The following is a 16674-nucleotide window of genomic DNA, read 5'->3' as shown; positions in this document are numbered from 1 at the left end:
GCTGCAGACAGTTCTTAGATTCTTGGAGGAATAAAAGTTTTCCCGGGGTTGCCTCACAAACGCAGCTCCCAGGCCCCACCCTCGGGGGCCCTGGTCAGGCAGGGCCGGTGCGGCCCGGGAGCCTGGGCCTTGAAGCCTTCTCTCCCCAGTCCCGCCGCAGGTGGCTGGCGGCCGGCCCCTGCGCAGCTCGGAGCTGGAGGCTGCTGGTCCCCGGCCGCCTGAGAGCAGGCCTTTCCCAGGAGGCCCTGTGGCCTGCACCCAGGGGTGGGCGGTGGGGAGGCCCTGACCCTCGACAGTGTCTGTGGAGGCGACCTTGGCCCCTTTCAGAGAGCTGGTCTGCTGGGCTGCCCCGTCTGCTTCCCGTGGGTCCCTGAGAACTCCCCTCCCGACCACGGCCGGCGGCCGGCAGCCCTTTCTGTCCCCGCGCGTCTGTGCCAGAGCGGCCGGGGAGGCGCTCGGGGCCCCTGGCCCTGTGCCGGGGCACCCGGACCCCTCAGATGTCCGTGCCCCTGGAGCAGCTGCAGCGTCCTGGCTGCGACACCCACGGGGGGCGGTGCCCACGCGTGTGCGGCCGTCCCCGGCACGCCGTCCCCACCCGCACCAGCGCCCAGTCCTGTCCAACTCTGAAAGGAGTTTAAACACAGCCCCCCCCCCCCAGCATCCCGCTCACAGGGGCACGTCTCAGGGTCTTTGAGTGTGACCCACAAGTATCTCACGGCCCAAGGACACGCGAGAGTCTCCGTTGGTCACCACAGCAACACGCAGGCCCAGTAACCCGTTCACCGAGCTCTCCTTCGCCCGGAGGTGACCACCGAGACACGGCCGCACCCCGAGTGTCTGGGGAGGGGCCCGGGGCCGAGGACGCCTCGCTGGCTCTGAGACGTGCACGCGGCACGAGCGTGGGGGCAGCAGGGACAGCACCTCGGGGCTTACCTTTCGTCCACGTCCTGGAACAAACAATTGGGTGTATGTGTGGTCGTGAAAATCCTTTTTTCCGGGGGAATTCTAGGGGCTGAAAGAACAGAACTCGGGTCAAACGTCGGACCCTGAGAAACGCGTCCGTAACGTGGCGGCAGGACTAGTGGCCACGTGGCCCCCGAGGGGCGGGCGCCAAGCGAAGGGGACATGGACTCGGCAGCTGCCCGCCGCTCTGGGGACCGGCCGGCCCGGGCGGCCAGGGGGCCCGTTCCCAGGGCCGCGTGCTGGCGCCCCGGCTTCTCCGGGAGCCCAGGCCGTCGCCAAGGCTTCTAAGACCCTACCGGCCGAGCTGAACAGATTCCTCCTAAACTGAGTTGAGCATCTGGACTCAAACTTCTCAGCCAACGTCACCACCTCATCGGGACCTCCCAGCCCCCGAGGCGGACAAAGGCAACGAGCACGGCGGGAACCCTGCATCCAGAACTCCCTCCGCTCTGCTCCCAGGTCCGTGGACAGAACACGCACAATCCCAGCTGCTCCGTCCGCGACGGACACGCTGACCGCTCGGGGGGATAGCCTGTGGGACCTAAGTGACCCTGCCGCCCTTCCCAGAACGTCTGGGAGACCATGCTCTGGACAGGGTCCCCTCGGGCAGCCGGGAGGACGCCGCATGCCCAGCACATTCCCGCTGCCAGGAAAACGCCTTGGTGGGAGGGCGCAGTGCCCGCCAGGAGGACGCCCTCAGCACGGAAGGGTGCAGCCCTGCCCCCGCCTGCCAGCAGGGACTCTAAGGTCACAGGTTTTGTGCAGCTGCCACAGCGAGACCTGGGGCTCCCAGCTAGGAGCTGCGGCTGGTGCGAACCCTGTCGCCAGCTACTTAGGAGGGTCACCTGGAGGGTGGGATCAGGCGGCAAAAGGCCTCAAAGAACCCAGATCTGGGTGTTTGGGGGCAGGAGGTGGCCTGCGGAGCCAGCAGGGCCGGGAAAGGACCCTGCTGCGGTGACTGGGTTGTTACAGGCGGGGATGGGGTGCAGCAGGAGCAAAGCTGGGGGCCAGGGGCCGCCTAAGGGCAGGAGCTGGCAGACCTGGGAAGGCAGGACCGGCCAAGGAGGGCGGGGAGGAGGCTCGCACTTTCTCGATTAGGGGTGGGGGTGGAGTGGGGTTCTCAGTGGTGCCGGCATCCCTGGCACGGAGGGCCTGGGGCTGAGCCCTGGGGGGTACAGGGGAGGCAGGGACTTGGGCACCAGACCTGTCAGGGCTGCTGCCACTACTCAGACAGAAGGCAGTGGCTGGGGAAGGCAAAGGACCCATGGTCATGGCGACGGCCTGGGCATGGGTGACAGGCATCAGCACGTGAGCCGGTGACTGTGCAGGGAGGCAGCTGGGCGGGCCGGGTGACACAGGCGGGTGTGCTGTGTTGAGGGGCAGGAGGCCCTGCCCAGGGCCCGGGAGCCGGGCTGGAGCCCCCACAGACAAGGGTCTGACCCAGGGGAGGGACTGGGGACCAGAGGAGCCGGGCGGCCCGGGCCTGCCGTCACCTTCGTAGCCCGAGTGCACCCTCTCGGCCAGCAGCACGCAGCACAGCTGGCTCTCGGCGCCCCGCTGCTCCGGCACCTGGACCAGGTACGGCGTCATGCGGAACGGGTGGTAGCGGACCTCGCTCTCGGGGCTCCTCCCGACGCTGGAGAGGAGAGGGTCGTTAGAGGGCGGGGTCAGGGCCGGAGGGACGTCCCTCACTGCCGGCTCCGGCCCCCACCGCTGGCTGTCACCCCTCCACTGGAGGTACGGATGCCCGCCAAGGGGAGCTGGACGGCTGCCCGGGCCTGCAGTCTATGCCCCTCCCCCTGCGGCCTGTGCCCCTCCCCACCGAGGAGCTGGGCCCACCACCCCTGGCCTCTGTCCCGCCCACCTTCAGAGTGCCCATGACCCGCAGACCTAAGTCACCAGCCCTGGGCAGTGAGCGAGCCTTTGCACCCATCTCCAGAGCCATTTGCATTTCAACGGGGGAAGGGATGCTGCTCCAGCAGGGGGGGTCGCAGCCCAACTTCTGAGGGCCCCACTGTGTGTGGGGGGGGGGTCGGCCTCTGACACTGCGGCGAGGTGCTCAGCCGGCTCCCCGTTTCAGGCCACAAGCCTGCTGGGAAAGCTCTTGGGCTTTCCCGGAAAACTCGCTTCAAAAAAGGCATGCTCGGAGCAAAGCCTGCACACGGTCTGGGGGTCCTCGGGGACCCTGGCGTCCCCGCCTCCCCGGGCGAGGCCCTCTGGCCCATTTCCAGGTGGCGACGGCAAGGCCAGCCTCCTCGGGCCCCTCGAGGAGCTCGGCGCGGACGGGGCTGCAGGGCTGCAGGGCTGCAGGGCTGTCTTAGCCCCGCACCTTTCAGATGCAGCTCAACCAGGTGCTTCCACCCCCTTTGCAGGAATCCCCCAGGACAGGGCACAGCCCTCCCCCACCCTCCGGCAAAGCCGGGACGCGGGGAGACACCCAGGCCACCTCCTCGCCCCACCAGGGCTTGGGGCGGAAGGGTCGTGCCGCTTCCAGGTTAGGAGCGCCAGGCTTACCTGACGCGGCAGAAGAAAGACTTCTCCTCCATGCATTCTTGAGTGAAAGAATCTGGGAGAAACACCCCAAGTCAGCACCCGAGACACGACTACGCACAGCTGGCGCCCCGTTCCCTGGACCCACGCCTGCCTTGGCCGGAGCCCGGGGGCGAGGCCGACCCGCCCACTGTGGGGCCTCGGGGCATGTCCCCCCCAGCTCTGGCTGACGTGGAGTCTCGTTTCACGAGTAGGGCGAGTCCCCGCAGGCAGGCAGGAGTCTGCCACCTTGGGGATGGCTCACACGCCGCCCCAGACGCGCTGACCGACCTCTGAACTCTGCGAGACACTGACTGACGGGCAGGGCCTTTGCACAGAAAGCCCTAAGCGTGGCGACCGACCTATTTGGGGGGATACTCGGTTCTGACAGAAACGACGGCCAGCTTTTCACGGCTGACGTCAATCTGTTCACTAACTCCTTTAAAGACACGCCCTGCAGGAACAGGGGTCAGCGGGGCGACCCCAGCACAGGCGAGGGGAAGGGTCCCGGAACAAAGGGCGTTCAGACGCGACCGTTCACTCCGTCGTTTCCCCACGCCGCAGCGATGAGGGGAAGCAGCGCAGTCACCAGACAAGGAAACGACACACCACAGGCCGGGACAGGCCTCCAAGATGTCACCGGGCCCTTTTCTTTCTTACCCAGGCAAAAACTCGTCACGCCCCTCAGGGATGGGGCGGCAGCCTGTTCGCACGGAGCCCCTTTCGTGCGGGGACCAGCACTGCCTGGGGCCCCCGCAGACACACCCTGCATGCACCAGCAATCTGAGTGGACGGTTCTCGGGCAGCGTTTCGGGAGCAAGGGGATGGCTCTCCATCCGGAGCCAAAAGCGAGTGTCCTCTGCCCGAGAGTCACCCGAACGCCTGCTGTGCTTCTGGGCCCAGAACGGCTGCCCCAGCGTGTCTAGGGACCCCTGGCCTCGTCCTCCTCCCCTTCACCCCTCGGTACCCCTTGGAGCTTCGGCCCCTCCTCTGCCCTCAGCTCTGCAGTCCAAGCCCAGTGAGGGCGACACTTTGCTGGGGGACGCCCACTGGCCACCCTGGGTACTGCAAGCCGGAGGGGCTGTGGGGACGGCCTGGGCTGAAGGGGGGGCCCCTTCCTGCAGCCCCGGTGCCGGGGCCCTGACCCAGGTTTCTGCTGAGTCTTGTCTGGTCACCAAGTCCCCCACACCTACTACGGGCAAGACCTGCGCGGGTGCCGGGACGGTGTCCAGGCCCTCCGGACTCAGTCCCGCCATCACGCCGGAGGCAGCCACGGGCATGCACGGGAGCAGTGGGAGCCCCCTCCGCGGACACCCCCAGATGTGCCCCAGCCTGCGCACACTCCGCAGACCCGGCCCCGCGCCGGCCGCTCAGAGCCACTTCCCGTCCAAAGGCCTCCTCCCACACGCAGCAGCCTCTGCGATGTCCCCCCCGCCCCTTAAAAGTATGGAAAGACTGTCCTTCTCCCTGGACCGACGCTGAACAAACACCCTTGGACCTCTCGCTGGGACAGAGGGCGGCGATGGCCGTGGCCTGGTCTCCGGCCGAGGAGAGGTGGCCAGCGCCCTCCCCCGCCCCCGCCCCCGCCGCTGCCTGGGCCGCACCTGCCCCGCTGCAGACGCTCCAGGGTGGGAGCTTGTACGGCGTGGTGGAGCTGTGGAACACGCTGACGTCGTGGGGCGCCAAGAACTCCACGAACTTGGCGTCACGGAAGGCGTCCCTCTTGCAGTGGAAGATGGAGGCCACCTGGTCGGAGACGTACAGGACTTTCCCGGTGACCAGGGACACGGCCGCGGCAAACATGTCCTGGAAGGAAGCACAGGCCGCGGTGAGAGTGGGCGGGGCGACAGGAGGGGCGCTGAGGCGGGGGGGGGGGGGGGGGGGGGGGCAGGAGCGTGGAAGGTGGGGCGGGTCCTGGGCCCTGATCAGAATCACTCCACTTCCCTCCTACACAGCGGGGTCCAAACAGGAGAGTGTTTGAAGAACCACATCGGGGTTCCACTGCGAAAAGGAACCCAGGGGTGCCGATCCCCAGAGATGCCCATTCAGGACTCTTGGGCACGGAGCCCCCAGTGCCAGGGCTGGCTGATCTGGAGGTGGAAGGGCCTCGCTCCCCTCCCCCTCTGTCACCTGGGCTGGCGTGTTCCTCCCCTGGGGTGCCGGGGGGTGCCGGGGGCTGCCAGGGGCTCCGGGCCCTTCGAGTTCACAGCTGCGGGGGGCGGGGGGTGCTGGAGGAAGGAGGTGGGCAGCGCGGGAGCCCAGTCACCAGGCAGCTTTGCCTGCCCTGCGCTCTGCTCCCTGAGACCTGGGGGCTCAGGGCACGGCTGGCCCGTGTCCCCTCCCCAGACCTCCGGGGCCCCTCCTTTATGAACCACCTAATGCGTGAGCTCTGCAGTCTCCTGCAGCTGAGTTCCAGTCCCAGGGCACCACCCACGGAGTGACCAAACGTCCCCTGGGGTGTCCTCACCCTGCAGGGCAAGCCACTCGGTCGAGGTGGGGGTGTCTTCCCACATGGGAGGCACAGGGCGGAGTGGCCAGCAGGGGACAGCCTCTTACAGACGTCTGCGAGGGGCTCTACCCTGAGCAGCGGACTTCACTTCTTTTCCTCGAGGTCCGGACTCATTTCCTGAGACTCCGCCCCCGGCTGCCCCGCCCCCAGCCAGCGGCGGGGGCGGGGCTCGGCGGAAGGACCACGCGCCCGAGTGCACACGTGCACGCACGCACGCACGCACCACTCACCGCATTCTTCAGGATGAACTCGGAGGTGACGCTCTGGATGTCCTCGAGGGTGCAGGCGGGCACGTCCGCGCCGCACGCAGGCTTCTCGCTGGACATGAGCAGCTGGTAGTACTCCTCGTTGGCTGCGGGAGAGACGGGGCGCGGTTCTGTGACGCGCGGGCGGGGGGCCCACCTCCCGGCACGTGCACACGGAGCGGGCAAAGCAAACAGGGGCCTGGGGTTGCCCTTGGAAATCAGAAAGCCCTCCGTGACAGTTTTTAAACGACAGGTACACGTCATCTTAACACGGCGCCGGGTTCCGCCCAGAGCGCGCCAGGCCCCACGTGCCCCACCAGGGCGTCAGTCCCGGGCTGCGTCCCCGCCCCCACGCAGGTCGGCTGCGGCAGCCCTGCTCTGCCTCCCTGCGGCCTCAGCTGGACACCCATCCAGACCAACGAGCACAGGGGCACCGGGGACCCGGCCTGGGGACAGAGGCACCGTGGGGGTCTGAGACCCGGGCCACGGGTGTCCGCCGGTGGTAGCACCCGGTGAAGGGAGGTGCTTAGGGGCTCCGAGTGGAGGGCGTGGAGGTGTCTGAGCCCCACGGTTCGCGATTGGGCGGCAGCGGTGTCTGTTCCCAGGCTCTGGGGAGGCGGCTTCTGCACTGGGTCCTCAGACACAGCCCCCGGCCAGTCCGCCCACGGGCGCTAAAGGCGTCCTGTGCTGCCCCCTAACGACCAGACCCACACGGGTGGACGGACGCCCTCAGGTGGGAGGGAGCTGGGCGTTGGAGGGCCCATCTCTGAGCGCGCCTGCGGTGGGAGGGGACGCTGGGCCCGCCGGCCCGCAGACCACCACCCCGGCAGCTCGGGGGGGCCCTGGCAGAACGGAAACGGACAGCCCAGGGTCAGGTGTGAAGCCGCTGGAAGACGTTGCCTCTCCGGGATGAGCGCCGTCGCCGCCATCTTTTCAAGGCGGCGGTCCGCAGTCGGCCGCTGGGGGTGGGGAGGGGTGGCCTCGGTTCCATTCCCGGCCGCTCCTACTGCCAGGACATCAGGGGCCCCAACTCCAGCCGCAGCCTGGGGGACGCACACTGTCCTCGCCCCGCCGAGCCCCGGCCCCAGCCCGGAGCAGCACAGTGGCGTCTTGTAAATGGGTTTCTTTTACCAGCTGGTGTTCTCCCTGCTCTGTCCTTTCCCGCCAGGAGTGGGGCACGAGTGAAAGGAGGCTCCCAGTCAGGGTGGCCTCACCGGACTCCTGAGTCCCTCCCCCTGAGTCAGCTGGGCCCCAAGCCCCACCCCGTCCAGCTCTCACTGGGGCCGGCAAGAAGCTGCGTCCACAGGCCGGAACAGACCCGCCCGGCGGACGCACCTTTCACCTGCTTCACGCTCCGCAGGGCGTACTTCAGGGTCGCCAGCGTGCTGGCTTTCCCCTTGGCCTTCTTGTCCGCGGGGAGGTGCACCTTCAGCTCCTTGAGCGTGCGGATCAGCTCCTTGTGTGTGTCGGCTTTGGCGGACTGCTCACTGCTGCGGGGGCAGACAAAGGGGTGGTCAGACGTTCGCCTCCGGGCCCTTTTCTGGAGAAACTCGAGTCCAGTCCGGTTTCCCCGGGACACCTGGGTCCTCGGGGCTCCTCTCGGCACCCCCGGCCTCGCCCCGGTGAGCAGCGACATGCACGGAGCGGCTTGGACGTGGACTCAGAGCTGCCCCGGCCGAGGGACTGCCTGTGCTCGTGGCCCCGGGCCTCGGGCACGCTCAGACGGGCAACGCCGGGTCCCAGAGCGCCGCTCGCAAAGGCAAAGGTAACGACAGCAGGCGGTACAGCTGCCAGACTGGAGGTGAAGGCGTCGTTTAGGATTAGCGCCACCAGTGCCTCACCAGCCGGAGAGAGCCGCCTTGCCTTCCCTCTGTGGGTGAGATGGCTCCCTCCCTCCCGTCTCACGGACCCCCCCCCCCCCCCCCGCCTCCCGCTCGGGGCGCTGTTTGGGTGTCTGCCGGCACCAGTGCGTCCTGACAGCTGTTCTTTGTGCTCTCAGATGAACGCCCGCTGCCTCTCGCCCCCGCCTTCTATTTTCAGGTGCATACCTACTGGGGGCCGGCAGCACCCTCACCGGCTGGGGCCACAGAATGTGTCTCCAGACAGAAAAGACTCGCCCCTGGGGAACCACTGCTTCAGCCCAAGTGATGAGTTGGACGTCCCTCCGGCTGGCTCTCCCCTCTACGCCCCGAGTGGGGTGTGGGCCGTGCCCAGCAAGGCCTGCTGGTCAACCCACCACCTAGTTGAACTGACCAACGGCCGAGCTGGGCCCTCCCTGTCTGTCTCAGCTGGAGAGGGGTCTCGTGATACTGACCACGGAGGATAGCCATGGTGTGCTGGGGCGTGAGCGAGCACGGCGAGCCCAGGAGGACCCCCGAGGAGGAGCTGGAAAGAAGGGCCCTCGGACTGAAGGAGCAGAGATGGGGAGGCAGGGCCGGTGGGCGCCCGCTGAGGGAGGCAGGCCCGTGCAGCACAGAAGGGACCGAGAGAATGATGGGCATCCTCCCGGGGTCTGGGTGACGGGGAAGTGCCCTGTGCCCGGGACCGAGATCTGGCTGTGGTTCCAGCAGGTGCGACAATGTCTGTGGGCAGGAAACTACGGATACGTTTGTCACAGATATCCCAGCGGGGCGAGGACGTCCTGGGTGGACGCGTGTCATAGGCGGACAAAGCCCGCTGGGGGAGAGCTGGACGGTGCCAGACCCAGGGCGGCTCAGGGGGCTGTGGGCAGCCAGTGGGGGCCAGTGTCTGAGGGGGCTAACAGGCTCTAGCTGAAGCGTAAACAAGTCCCATCCCCCCGGAACCTGACCTCCAACGACGGGTCTCGGGGGCCTCACCTGCAGCCGCTGGTGGACGGGTGGTGGTCCGACTTCAGCATCAGGCTGAAGGCATCCGGGCTGCGGGGACGGGAAACGGAGACAGAGCTCAGAGACCGTTGCACCACACCCGCACCCCCCACGCTCCCTCGGGGACAGGCTGGTCCCACCACCACAAGAGACACGCGGCTGAGGTCCCACGGGAACGTAAGACCTTCGGGGACCCCAGGCTGAGGGAGCAAGGCCGTGCCGTCTGCGGCACGCAGAGGCTGCCCGGCTGCCCACCTCGCCGCCTGCTCCCCGCCCCTTGCTACGCCCGCACTGCTCCTCGGGTGAGCGGCCCTGCAACACCAGCCCTGGCAGCAGGACGGGGAAGGGCAGACCCTGGGGTGTTCCAGTTCTAAGTTAACAAGAGTTTCAAAACCCTGGGGAGAAAATTGACCCGCACGATCTAAAGACCCGCAGAGCCACCAGGTGATGGCAGAAACGGGGCCCGAAGGTGGTGCCCGGTGGCCCTACCTCCCGTGGGCGCCCGGCGGCCCCACCAGCATCTGCAGCTCCTTGCCGCTGTCGTCGCAGTCGCTGCCCCGCGAGTCCTGTCCCGTGGAGCTGTTCTCCATGGCCTCGGTCCCGCTCGAGCCGCCACTCATGTCCACGTCCTCCGGGAGCGGGGCCTGGCTGGGCGCGGGCTCCGCGGGGTCCCGGGTGGGGCTGCTGGGGCCGGGGGCAAAGCCCGAGAATCCGTTCATGGTGGCCCTGCAGGGAGCTGGCAAAGGGGAGACACGTCGTCAGCCAGACTGCGCGCCGTGGCCACTGCCGCCGTCACAGGGCTGCCCGGGGAGCCTTCTCTCAGTTTTGCCAAGTGAGGGGGTAGTTGCCGGCCACCCGCGGGCATCACCGGGCTCTCTCATGCGTTCTCAGTCAGGGAGGCCCGCCGGCCAGGAACTAGGGAAGGGCGTGGCGGGGGTCAGGGGAGCCACGAAAGCCGATCAGCCCTGGGGCCCCAGGTGTGGGGACAGAGAAGCTGCTGGCGCCCCGGCCCCTTGCGGGTGGGTGCGTAACCCCCTTCTCTCACCTTCCGGGCCCAGAGGCCAGGACATCAGGGCGAGGGGACCCCCTGACAGGGCTCCCAAAGGCCGGCCTCGGGCTCCAGGTGGGGAGGGGTGACGTGGAGGGGGGTCCCCAGGAGGCAGAACGTGCCCCACAGCCTCCTGCACTCAAGGAAACGGGCCGGACGCCAGCTGGGCACAGGCGCCACCGGACGGGGGCAACTACCGACGTGGCGCTGAGGGCCTGACGCCGTCCCCTTTGAGTGTCCTCACGGCCACTGCCCCCCACACTCCCCGTGGGGGGCAGAACCCGCAGGGCGGCACTGGGGCGCGCCCCACGCCCATTGAAGAGGGGGCACGCTGACGCGGGGAATGCGGGGGCATGAACGAGCCCATCGGGGGCAGTGTGCAACAGTGAGGCGGCAGGCTGTGCCACACTCGCACACATGCACATGGGGCTCATGCAGAACTCGCCAGCTTGGGTCCAGACACGGCGTGGTGGTGCCTGGCGTGCTCTCACGGCACACGGCACCCAGGGTGGTGGCAGGGCACGGCCCTCCTGCCCCCCCGGGAGCTCACGCTCGGGCCGGCGGGGAGACATCAGGGCACCCATGGGGACCAGCGCTCCATGTGGAGGAGGAAGCAGCAGGGCAGGCCGAGGAGGGTGGGGGCAGGCAGGCCCACGTCTAGGCGACAGGTGACACGTCTGACCCCGTACCCGAGCCCCTGTGCGTGAGGCAGACTCCAGCCCCCTGGGCCCCGCCCCCCAGGCCGGCAGCCCCTGGCTCCTCCCCAGCCGCGGTTGGGCACAGCCCCCCATGCTCCTCCTGGCTTCACACCTCTGCTGCCGTGTGTGGCGTCAGACGCTTCGCCAGCTGCTGCCAGAGGGCCTGTGAGGCGGCAGGGCGGGCAGTCGCTCTGCGGAGGTGAACTCTGACCACGGGGGATGGGCCGGCGGATCAGTCCTTGTCCCGTCCCCCCCTCCCCCCCGCCCCCGAACGGCAGTCCCGAAGCTCCGCTCTCTGTCCTTTCCTGTCTCTTCCGGGCAGTCTTGCTGATGAGGCTCTGGGGCTAGGGGACCGACCGCTGGGGGCCGACCAGGGCGTCCTCTGGTATGTGTGCCCCGCCTCCTCCTCCCTCCCTCGCAGGCCCTGCCCGGGCTGCCCCTCCCAGGAGACTGGAACTCTCTGCCAAGACTCCGCTTCTGAAAGCGCCTGAGCTAAGACAGACTCAAGAGCGTGGGCCGGCTGGACGCCAGCGGAAGAACATTCGAGGCAAGGCCGGCAAGTGCAAAGGCGGGGCATCTGAAGAAGCCGGCTGAGTCTGGAGCAGAGAGGCCACGGCCAGGGGAGCGCCCTCTGAGGTCAGGGCCAGAACTGCGCCCCACAGGGGAGAGCCAGACTCGGGACTCCGGGTTCGTTCTGCAGGGATGGGGGACTGCTGGAGAGTTCTGTGCAAGAGCCGACCCCCACCTTAAGGGGGCTGCAGGCGGGGGCTGCCCTCCTCCCAGGGGCTGCCCACCCAGCTTCCCGGACCCCTCCCATGTCCTCCGGCAGCCCCGGCACACAGCAGGTCCCTCCTGCCGACCGGATCATGAGGGCTGAGTGGCTGCTGAGCAGCCCCTGGACGGCGGGGGCTTCATCGGCCCCCCCACTTCCTGGCCATGGGGTCCCGAGTAGGTTCCTGATCTCCCGTGCCTGCTCCCTCATCTGTCAGATGGGGCCACAGCAGCACCTGCCTCCGACCAGCTGGCAGGGGGACAGGGGCCAAGTGCAAGGTGTCTGGGGTGCGGTCAGTGTCCACTGGAGGCCAGCTGTCATCACCGCTGCCAACCACGACGGGGCAGACACGGTGACAGGTGCCATGGGCTGTAAAAGGAGGAATTTCACCTCCGGGGGAGCCGGCCGAGGGTAAAGGACTCGGGGCAGCGGCCCCGCCCGGGCGCACACACCTCCTGGGGAAGGAGGGGCAGGCACCGTGCAGGCTGTCCTCACACCCTGGGAGCTCGGCCTGGCCCCTCTCAGGGGCTGCTGGCTGTCACCGTCCGGCCCCGGCAGCCTGTCTGAGCAGGGCGCACCGAGAAGGAGGGACAAGACTCCCTCGGGTGGAAGAAGACAGTCTTTTCGCAAAGAGGGCCAGGCAAGTGTGGCGGAAATGTGAAACAGCAAACCGGACTGAAACGCCCCAGACATGGTCATTCCAGAAAACGCGCCACGCCACTCAGCACTGACGGCTCTCACGGACCCACCCCACACCGCCAAGCCGACAGGCCGATGTGCCCATCGAAGCAGGCCGCCTCCCACCGTCCACAGACGTTTGCGGAGCACCCACCTGGGCAGCCCTGCCCGGGCCCTGGGCAGCCCCGGGAGCCCCAGGCTCCCAGCCCTGGGAACGGAGCTCGTGGGCCAGCGTGCCAGGGGCCGGGCACAGAAAGTGGCTGCCAGGAGAGCCAGGCTGCCCCTCTGGCAGGAGCTGCACACCTGCCCCTGGGGCCCCTCCGCTGTCCCCTTCCCAGGTGTCCACACACGGGCTCTGTCCCTGGAGGACAGTCAGACTCAAGGAAAGGAGCTCATCTTGGGCCTGGACTCCAGTTGTTCCTCCATACCTCTGGCAGCACGGGCTGCCCCCACCGGACAGAGGGCCGTTTGGGCAGAGTGTGGACTGCGATGAGGTCACCGTCTGGGCCGGGCTTCCCAGGAATACGGGAGGGGGAGGAGGGGGAGGAGGGGGGTGGAGGGTGGGCAGGGGCCAAGGGCTGAAACTCTGAAGCTGGCTGATGGGTTCATGGGTTCCTTTCACTGTCCTCTCCACTGTCACATATATTCAGAGTTTCCATAAGAAATAGTTAAAAAGAAAAGAAACACAAGCACAGCCGGGGCCCCAGCCTGCCACAGCCACCCCCAGGACCTGTAAAGGCTGCTCTGGCTCAGGAGCCTTGAGCCAAAGGGGGAAGTTCAAGTTCATTTCCTTATGCAAATCAGGCATCAGTTCAATCTCTAAGGCGATCAACTTTTTGACACAGAAGTATAAATACAAGCAGAAAAGTCTCAAGGCATAAGGTCACAGCTTGACGTAGGTGCACGAATTGGGCACCTGTGTTCCCAGCCCCCAGCCCCCTGGTGACCCTCTGAGCCACTGCCCAGCCTGGTCCGCACCTGGCGGACGGACACTCCCTCTCCCCGCACTTGACGCAGCAGGATCCCGGAGCCTGTGCGCGCCGCGGCCGCCAGCCGGCGGTGTTCTACAGCCCGGGATTTACCGCCCCGGATTTACAGCCCGCCGCTGCTTCCTGGTAGGAGCCAAGTCCCCGAGGCCAGCCCGCTGTAATCTGAAGAAAATGTTTGTCCTGCTCAACAAACACCGCGCTCTCCATGGCAACAGCCGGGTCACCGAGGAAAATGTGACCGCGGCCGTCCAGCTCCGGGGGGGGGGGGGAGGCGGCTAGGGAGCGGCGGCATGTCCCGGCCTCTCCGGACCCTCCAGCGCTCTAAGTTCCGCCCGGGACTCCGCAGACGCGGGCCAGCGCAGATCGGAAAGGACGAGGAGGCTGGACGCCGCTGCCCCGCTGCGGCCCTCGGGGAGTGAGCTGCCCAAGGGCCTGCGCCCGGAGCTGTTCCCGTCCCTCTCTGTCCTAGCCAGAAGTCTCTGTCCCAGCCAGAAGGAACTCTCCAGCACTGGAAACCCTCCAGGCCTCTAAGGGCTGCAGCCCGCTCAGCCTTCAGCATGGCCAGTGGCCATGACCCCTGCCCCTGACCAGGGACCGCTCGCCTGCTCACCCACTGCCACTGATCTGCACTGGACTGGGAGATACAGCAACAAACCTGTCACAGGCGTGGGGCAAGGAGCATAAAGAGCTCACAGAGGCCCCCACTGGGAGGACAGGAGGACCAGTGTCTGCCAGGGAGGGCCACGGGCGTCTGCCTAGCTCTGGGGTTCTAGAGAGTACATGCGGAGTGGGGTTCTTCTGACTGCATGTGGAGAGGTCCTGCCGGCCGCTCGCGGACCCGGCAGAGCCTGAGGTCCGCTGAGGCCGGTGAAGTTACGTCACCATTTAAAAACAGAGGCCGGGTTTTTTCTAAAGTAAAGTATGTGCTTGAGAAACAGTACAAACGAAAAGAACCCTTTCTATTTCCTTCTGGCCTCCCGGGGACATGCCGTCCAGACCAGCCTTACAAGGTCTGAAGGCAAGAGCATGTCAGAAGCCCATGTGGCTGCCGGGGCAGTCCTTGAAACAGACCTCAAAGATGGCCTCACCTGACCCCTTCTTGCAGATAAGGAAACTGAGGCGGGGGCAGGGGGCGGGAGCTGAGTCACTCGGCAGCAGCCGCCGGCGGGCAGCGGGGCAGGCCTCCCCCCCACCAGCACCAGCCTCCACAGAGAGCCTGGGCTGCGTTAGTTCTGCACCAGTGAATCACACCACGATGACAGTGACAGGTAACTCCGAACACCCACGGCACCATCCCTGTGTTGGCATATCACGTAGCTTTCCCCTCAAAAAGGAGTGGAAAAGCTCCTTTTCCATCTTACCCCTGCGCCTTGTAAAAAGTGATTAGCCTTGTACTTAAAAACTCAACGGTCAAACCCAGCCTGGGACCAGAGACCCTGGGGTGGGGGTAGGGGCACCAGGGAGAAGTCAGTGGCCCCACTCTGTCTGCTGGGGGAGGGGGGTGGGAGGTGCTCATGGGGGCTTCTGCTATGCCGCCTGGGGTCTTAACATTTGAGGGCCCTGAGGCCCCTCCCCCTAAAATTCCAGTCCAGTCAGGAGTCAGCACCCAATTTCAGGCTTTCAGAAAACCTCAGCAGCTCACCCGGACCCAGATGGAGACCCTCGGGGTGAAGGGAAGCCCCGCAGCACCCGGGCTCGGGCCCAGCGGGTGTCTGGGCCTCGGTGTCCTCGTCCATCAAGGCGAGGGGCTGCCCTGGATGATTTCCAGGGTACCTTCCGACTCTGTTGTTCTTTGGGTATGAATCAGCTTACCACACGGGTTTATTTGCGTGGGCTACAGAAACCATGGCAACAGAGCTGTCATCTCTTAACCTGGCCTTCCGGAAGAGCATAGCAGGCTGGCACCTGCCCCCTGTCTACGGCCAGGACTTGGCAGCCAAGGAACACCCCAGAAGGATGGTGTGATTGCTGTATCACAAAGTGGGGCCCCCTCCATCTACCAAACCTGGGGGGAGAGAGTAAGAACGGGGGAGTCCAGCGCGGGCACAGGGGCACACAGGGTTCCCAGGCCTCCTCGTCTCTCTGCTCACCCAGTCCAGGGGACCCGTGGACTGTGCAGGCAGGGCTCCTAGACCAGCACCCGCCCGTGGCCCTTCCCCAGATGGAGAAATGGCTCTCTGGCCTCAGAGCAAGAAGCCAGTTCCCCTAGGGGCTCCCCGTGTTCCCAGAAACAGCTGCACTGGCCCTTGGTTGCCTTGACCTTTCCCTGCCCTCTCCCCATGGAGTGAGGGAGAGGTCATAAAAGAAAATGATCTGTAGAAGGACAGGCTGGTGTGGTGGCCACAGCTGCTCTGGGACCTGAGACAAGTTTTCTAACCTCTCTGAACCTCAGTTTCTTGATCTGCAAAATGGGGATGACAGTACCCACCCATCCCTCACCCTCCAGGCCAGTTTCAAGTCTAGAAGGATTCCCATGACCCAGGAATCTCCGGGATCGCGCCTCCGGGGGCGGGGGCGCAGCCGCCCCCGCCCCCGGAGCCCACCCGCCAGGACCCCAGACTCGCCCGCCCGCCGGCCCCGGCCCCGGGCCGCACCGGCCGGCGGCGGTTACGTAACCAGCCAGCCGGCGGCGACTGCACTAGTGACCGCCCCAGCCCGGAGCCGGTCCTCCCCGCCCCGCACTCACCGTGGAGCTGCGTCTTCGCCTGTTTCCTGGTCGCCTCGCGCGTCTGTCCGCGGACCCCGCGCCCGCTGTCGCAGCTGCCGAGAGCAGCGCGTCGTCCCCAGCGTAGCCCGCCGCCGCCGCCGCCGCCGCCGACTCGTCGCTGTCACATAGTGGAAAACGTGACCGCGCGCGCGGCGCCCGCCCCCGGTGCCCCCATTGGTTGCGATGCAGCCTCATTTGCATACCTGGAGGCTGGGCCTGCGAGCTTCACACGTCCATTGGCTGCGGCGCCTGTCGCTCTCTTTACATAAGACGCACATGGAACTCCATGTTCATCGCGTCGGTTCCTCAATGAAGAACCGGCGCGCTCGTGCCCCCCTCCTCGTCCTCGCAAGTGGTCCCTTCCACTTCCGGCCTCGGCGTCTTCCATTCAAGACAGCCCGCGTCGGCGGGCTCGGGGAGCGCGGAGTGGAGCGTACCACCGCGGGGCAGGGGACGGGGACCGGCTCTTACGCACCTCGGTCCAGCCGGCGGGGCAGATGAACTCCCGCAGAAGCCCAGGGCCAGGGAGGCTGCCACGTTCGGCGACAGGCCAGAGGCGCGTCCTCAGCGGCCACGGCCGCGAGAAACTCCCTAAGGACATCTCTCATTCACGTTTCACATTCATTTACTCACTCATTCATCGCTACTAGGCGCTCGGCTGCCCAGGGGACCGACACCCGGCGGCCCTGT

At 66.8% G+C, this 16674-nt stretch overlaps 1 protein-coding gene across 1 annotated transcript in view; it reads right to left on the bottom strand.

The window, feature by feature from the left end:
• The window catches only part of PER2 (period circadian regulator 2), a 30129-nt gene extending 14010 nt beyond the window's left edge, over positions 1-16119 (bottom strand). The window contains 9 exon segments of the mRNA XM_036022639.1: positions 934-1012; positions 2457-2599; positions 3478-3529; positions 5097-5298; positions 6232-6353; positions 7582-7736; positions 9084-9143; positions 9582-9828; positions 15964-16119. Coding sequence (XP_035878532.1) covers positions 934-1012; positions 2457-2599; positions 3478-3529; positions 5097-5298; positions 6232-6353; positions 7582-7736; positions 9084-9143; positions 9582-9811 — 1043 coding nt within the window. The 5' untranslated portion in view covers positions 9812-9828; positions 15964-16119.
• Between the last annotated feature and the right edge of the window lie 555 nt (positions 16120-16674).

The sequence above is a fragment of the Phyllostomus discolor genome, chromosome 4, assembly GCF_004126475.2.
Source record: "Phyllostomus discolor isolate MPI-MPIP mPhyDis1 chromosome 4, mPhyDis1.pri.v3, whole genome shotgun sequence".
In the NCBI taxonomy this organism is placed as follows: domain Eukaryota; kingdom Metazoa; phylum Chordata; class Mammalia; order Chiroptera; family Phyllostomidae; genus Phyllostomus; species Phyllostomus discolor.
Note: the sequence above shows the minus strand (reverse complement) of the source record. Positions and strands in the feature narration are given on the sequence as shown.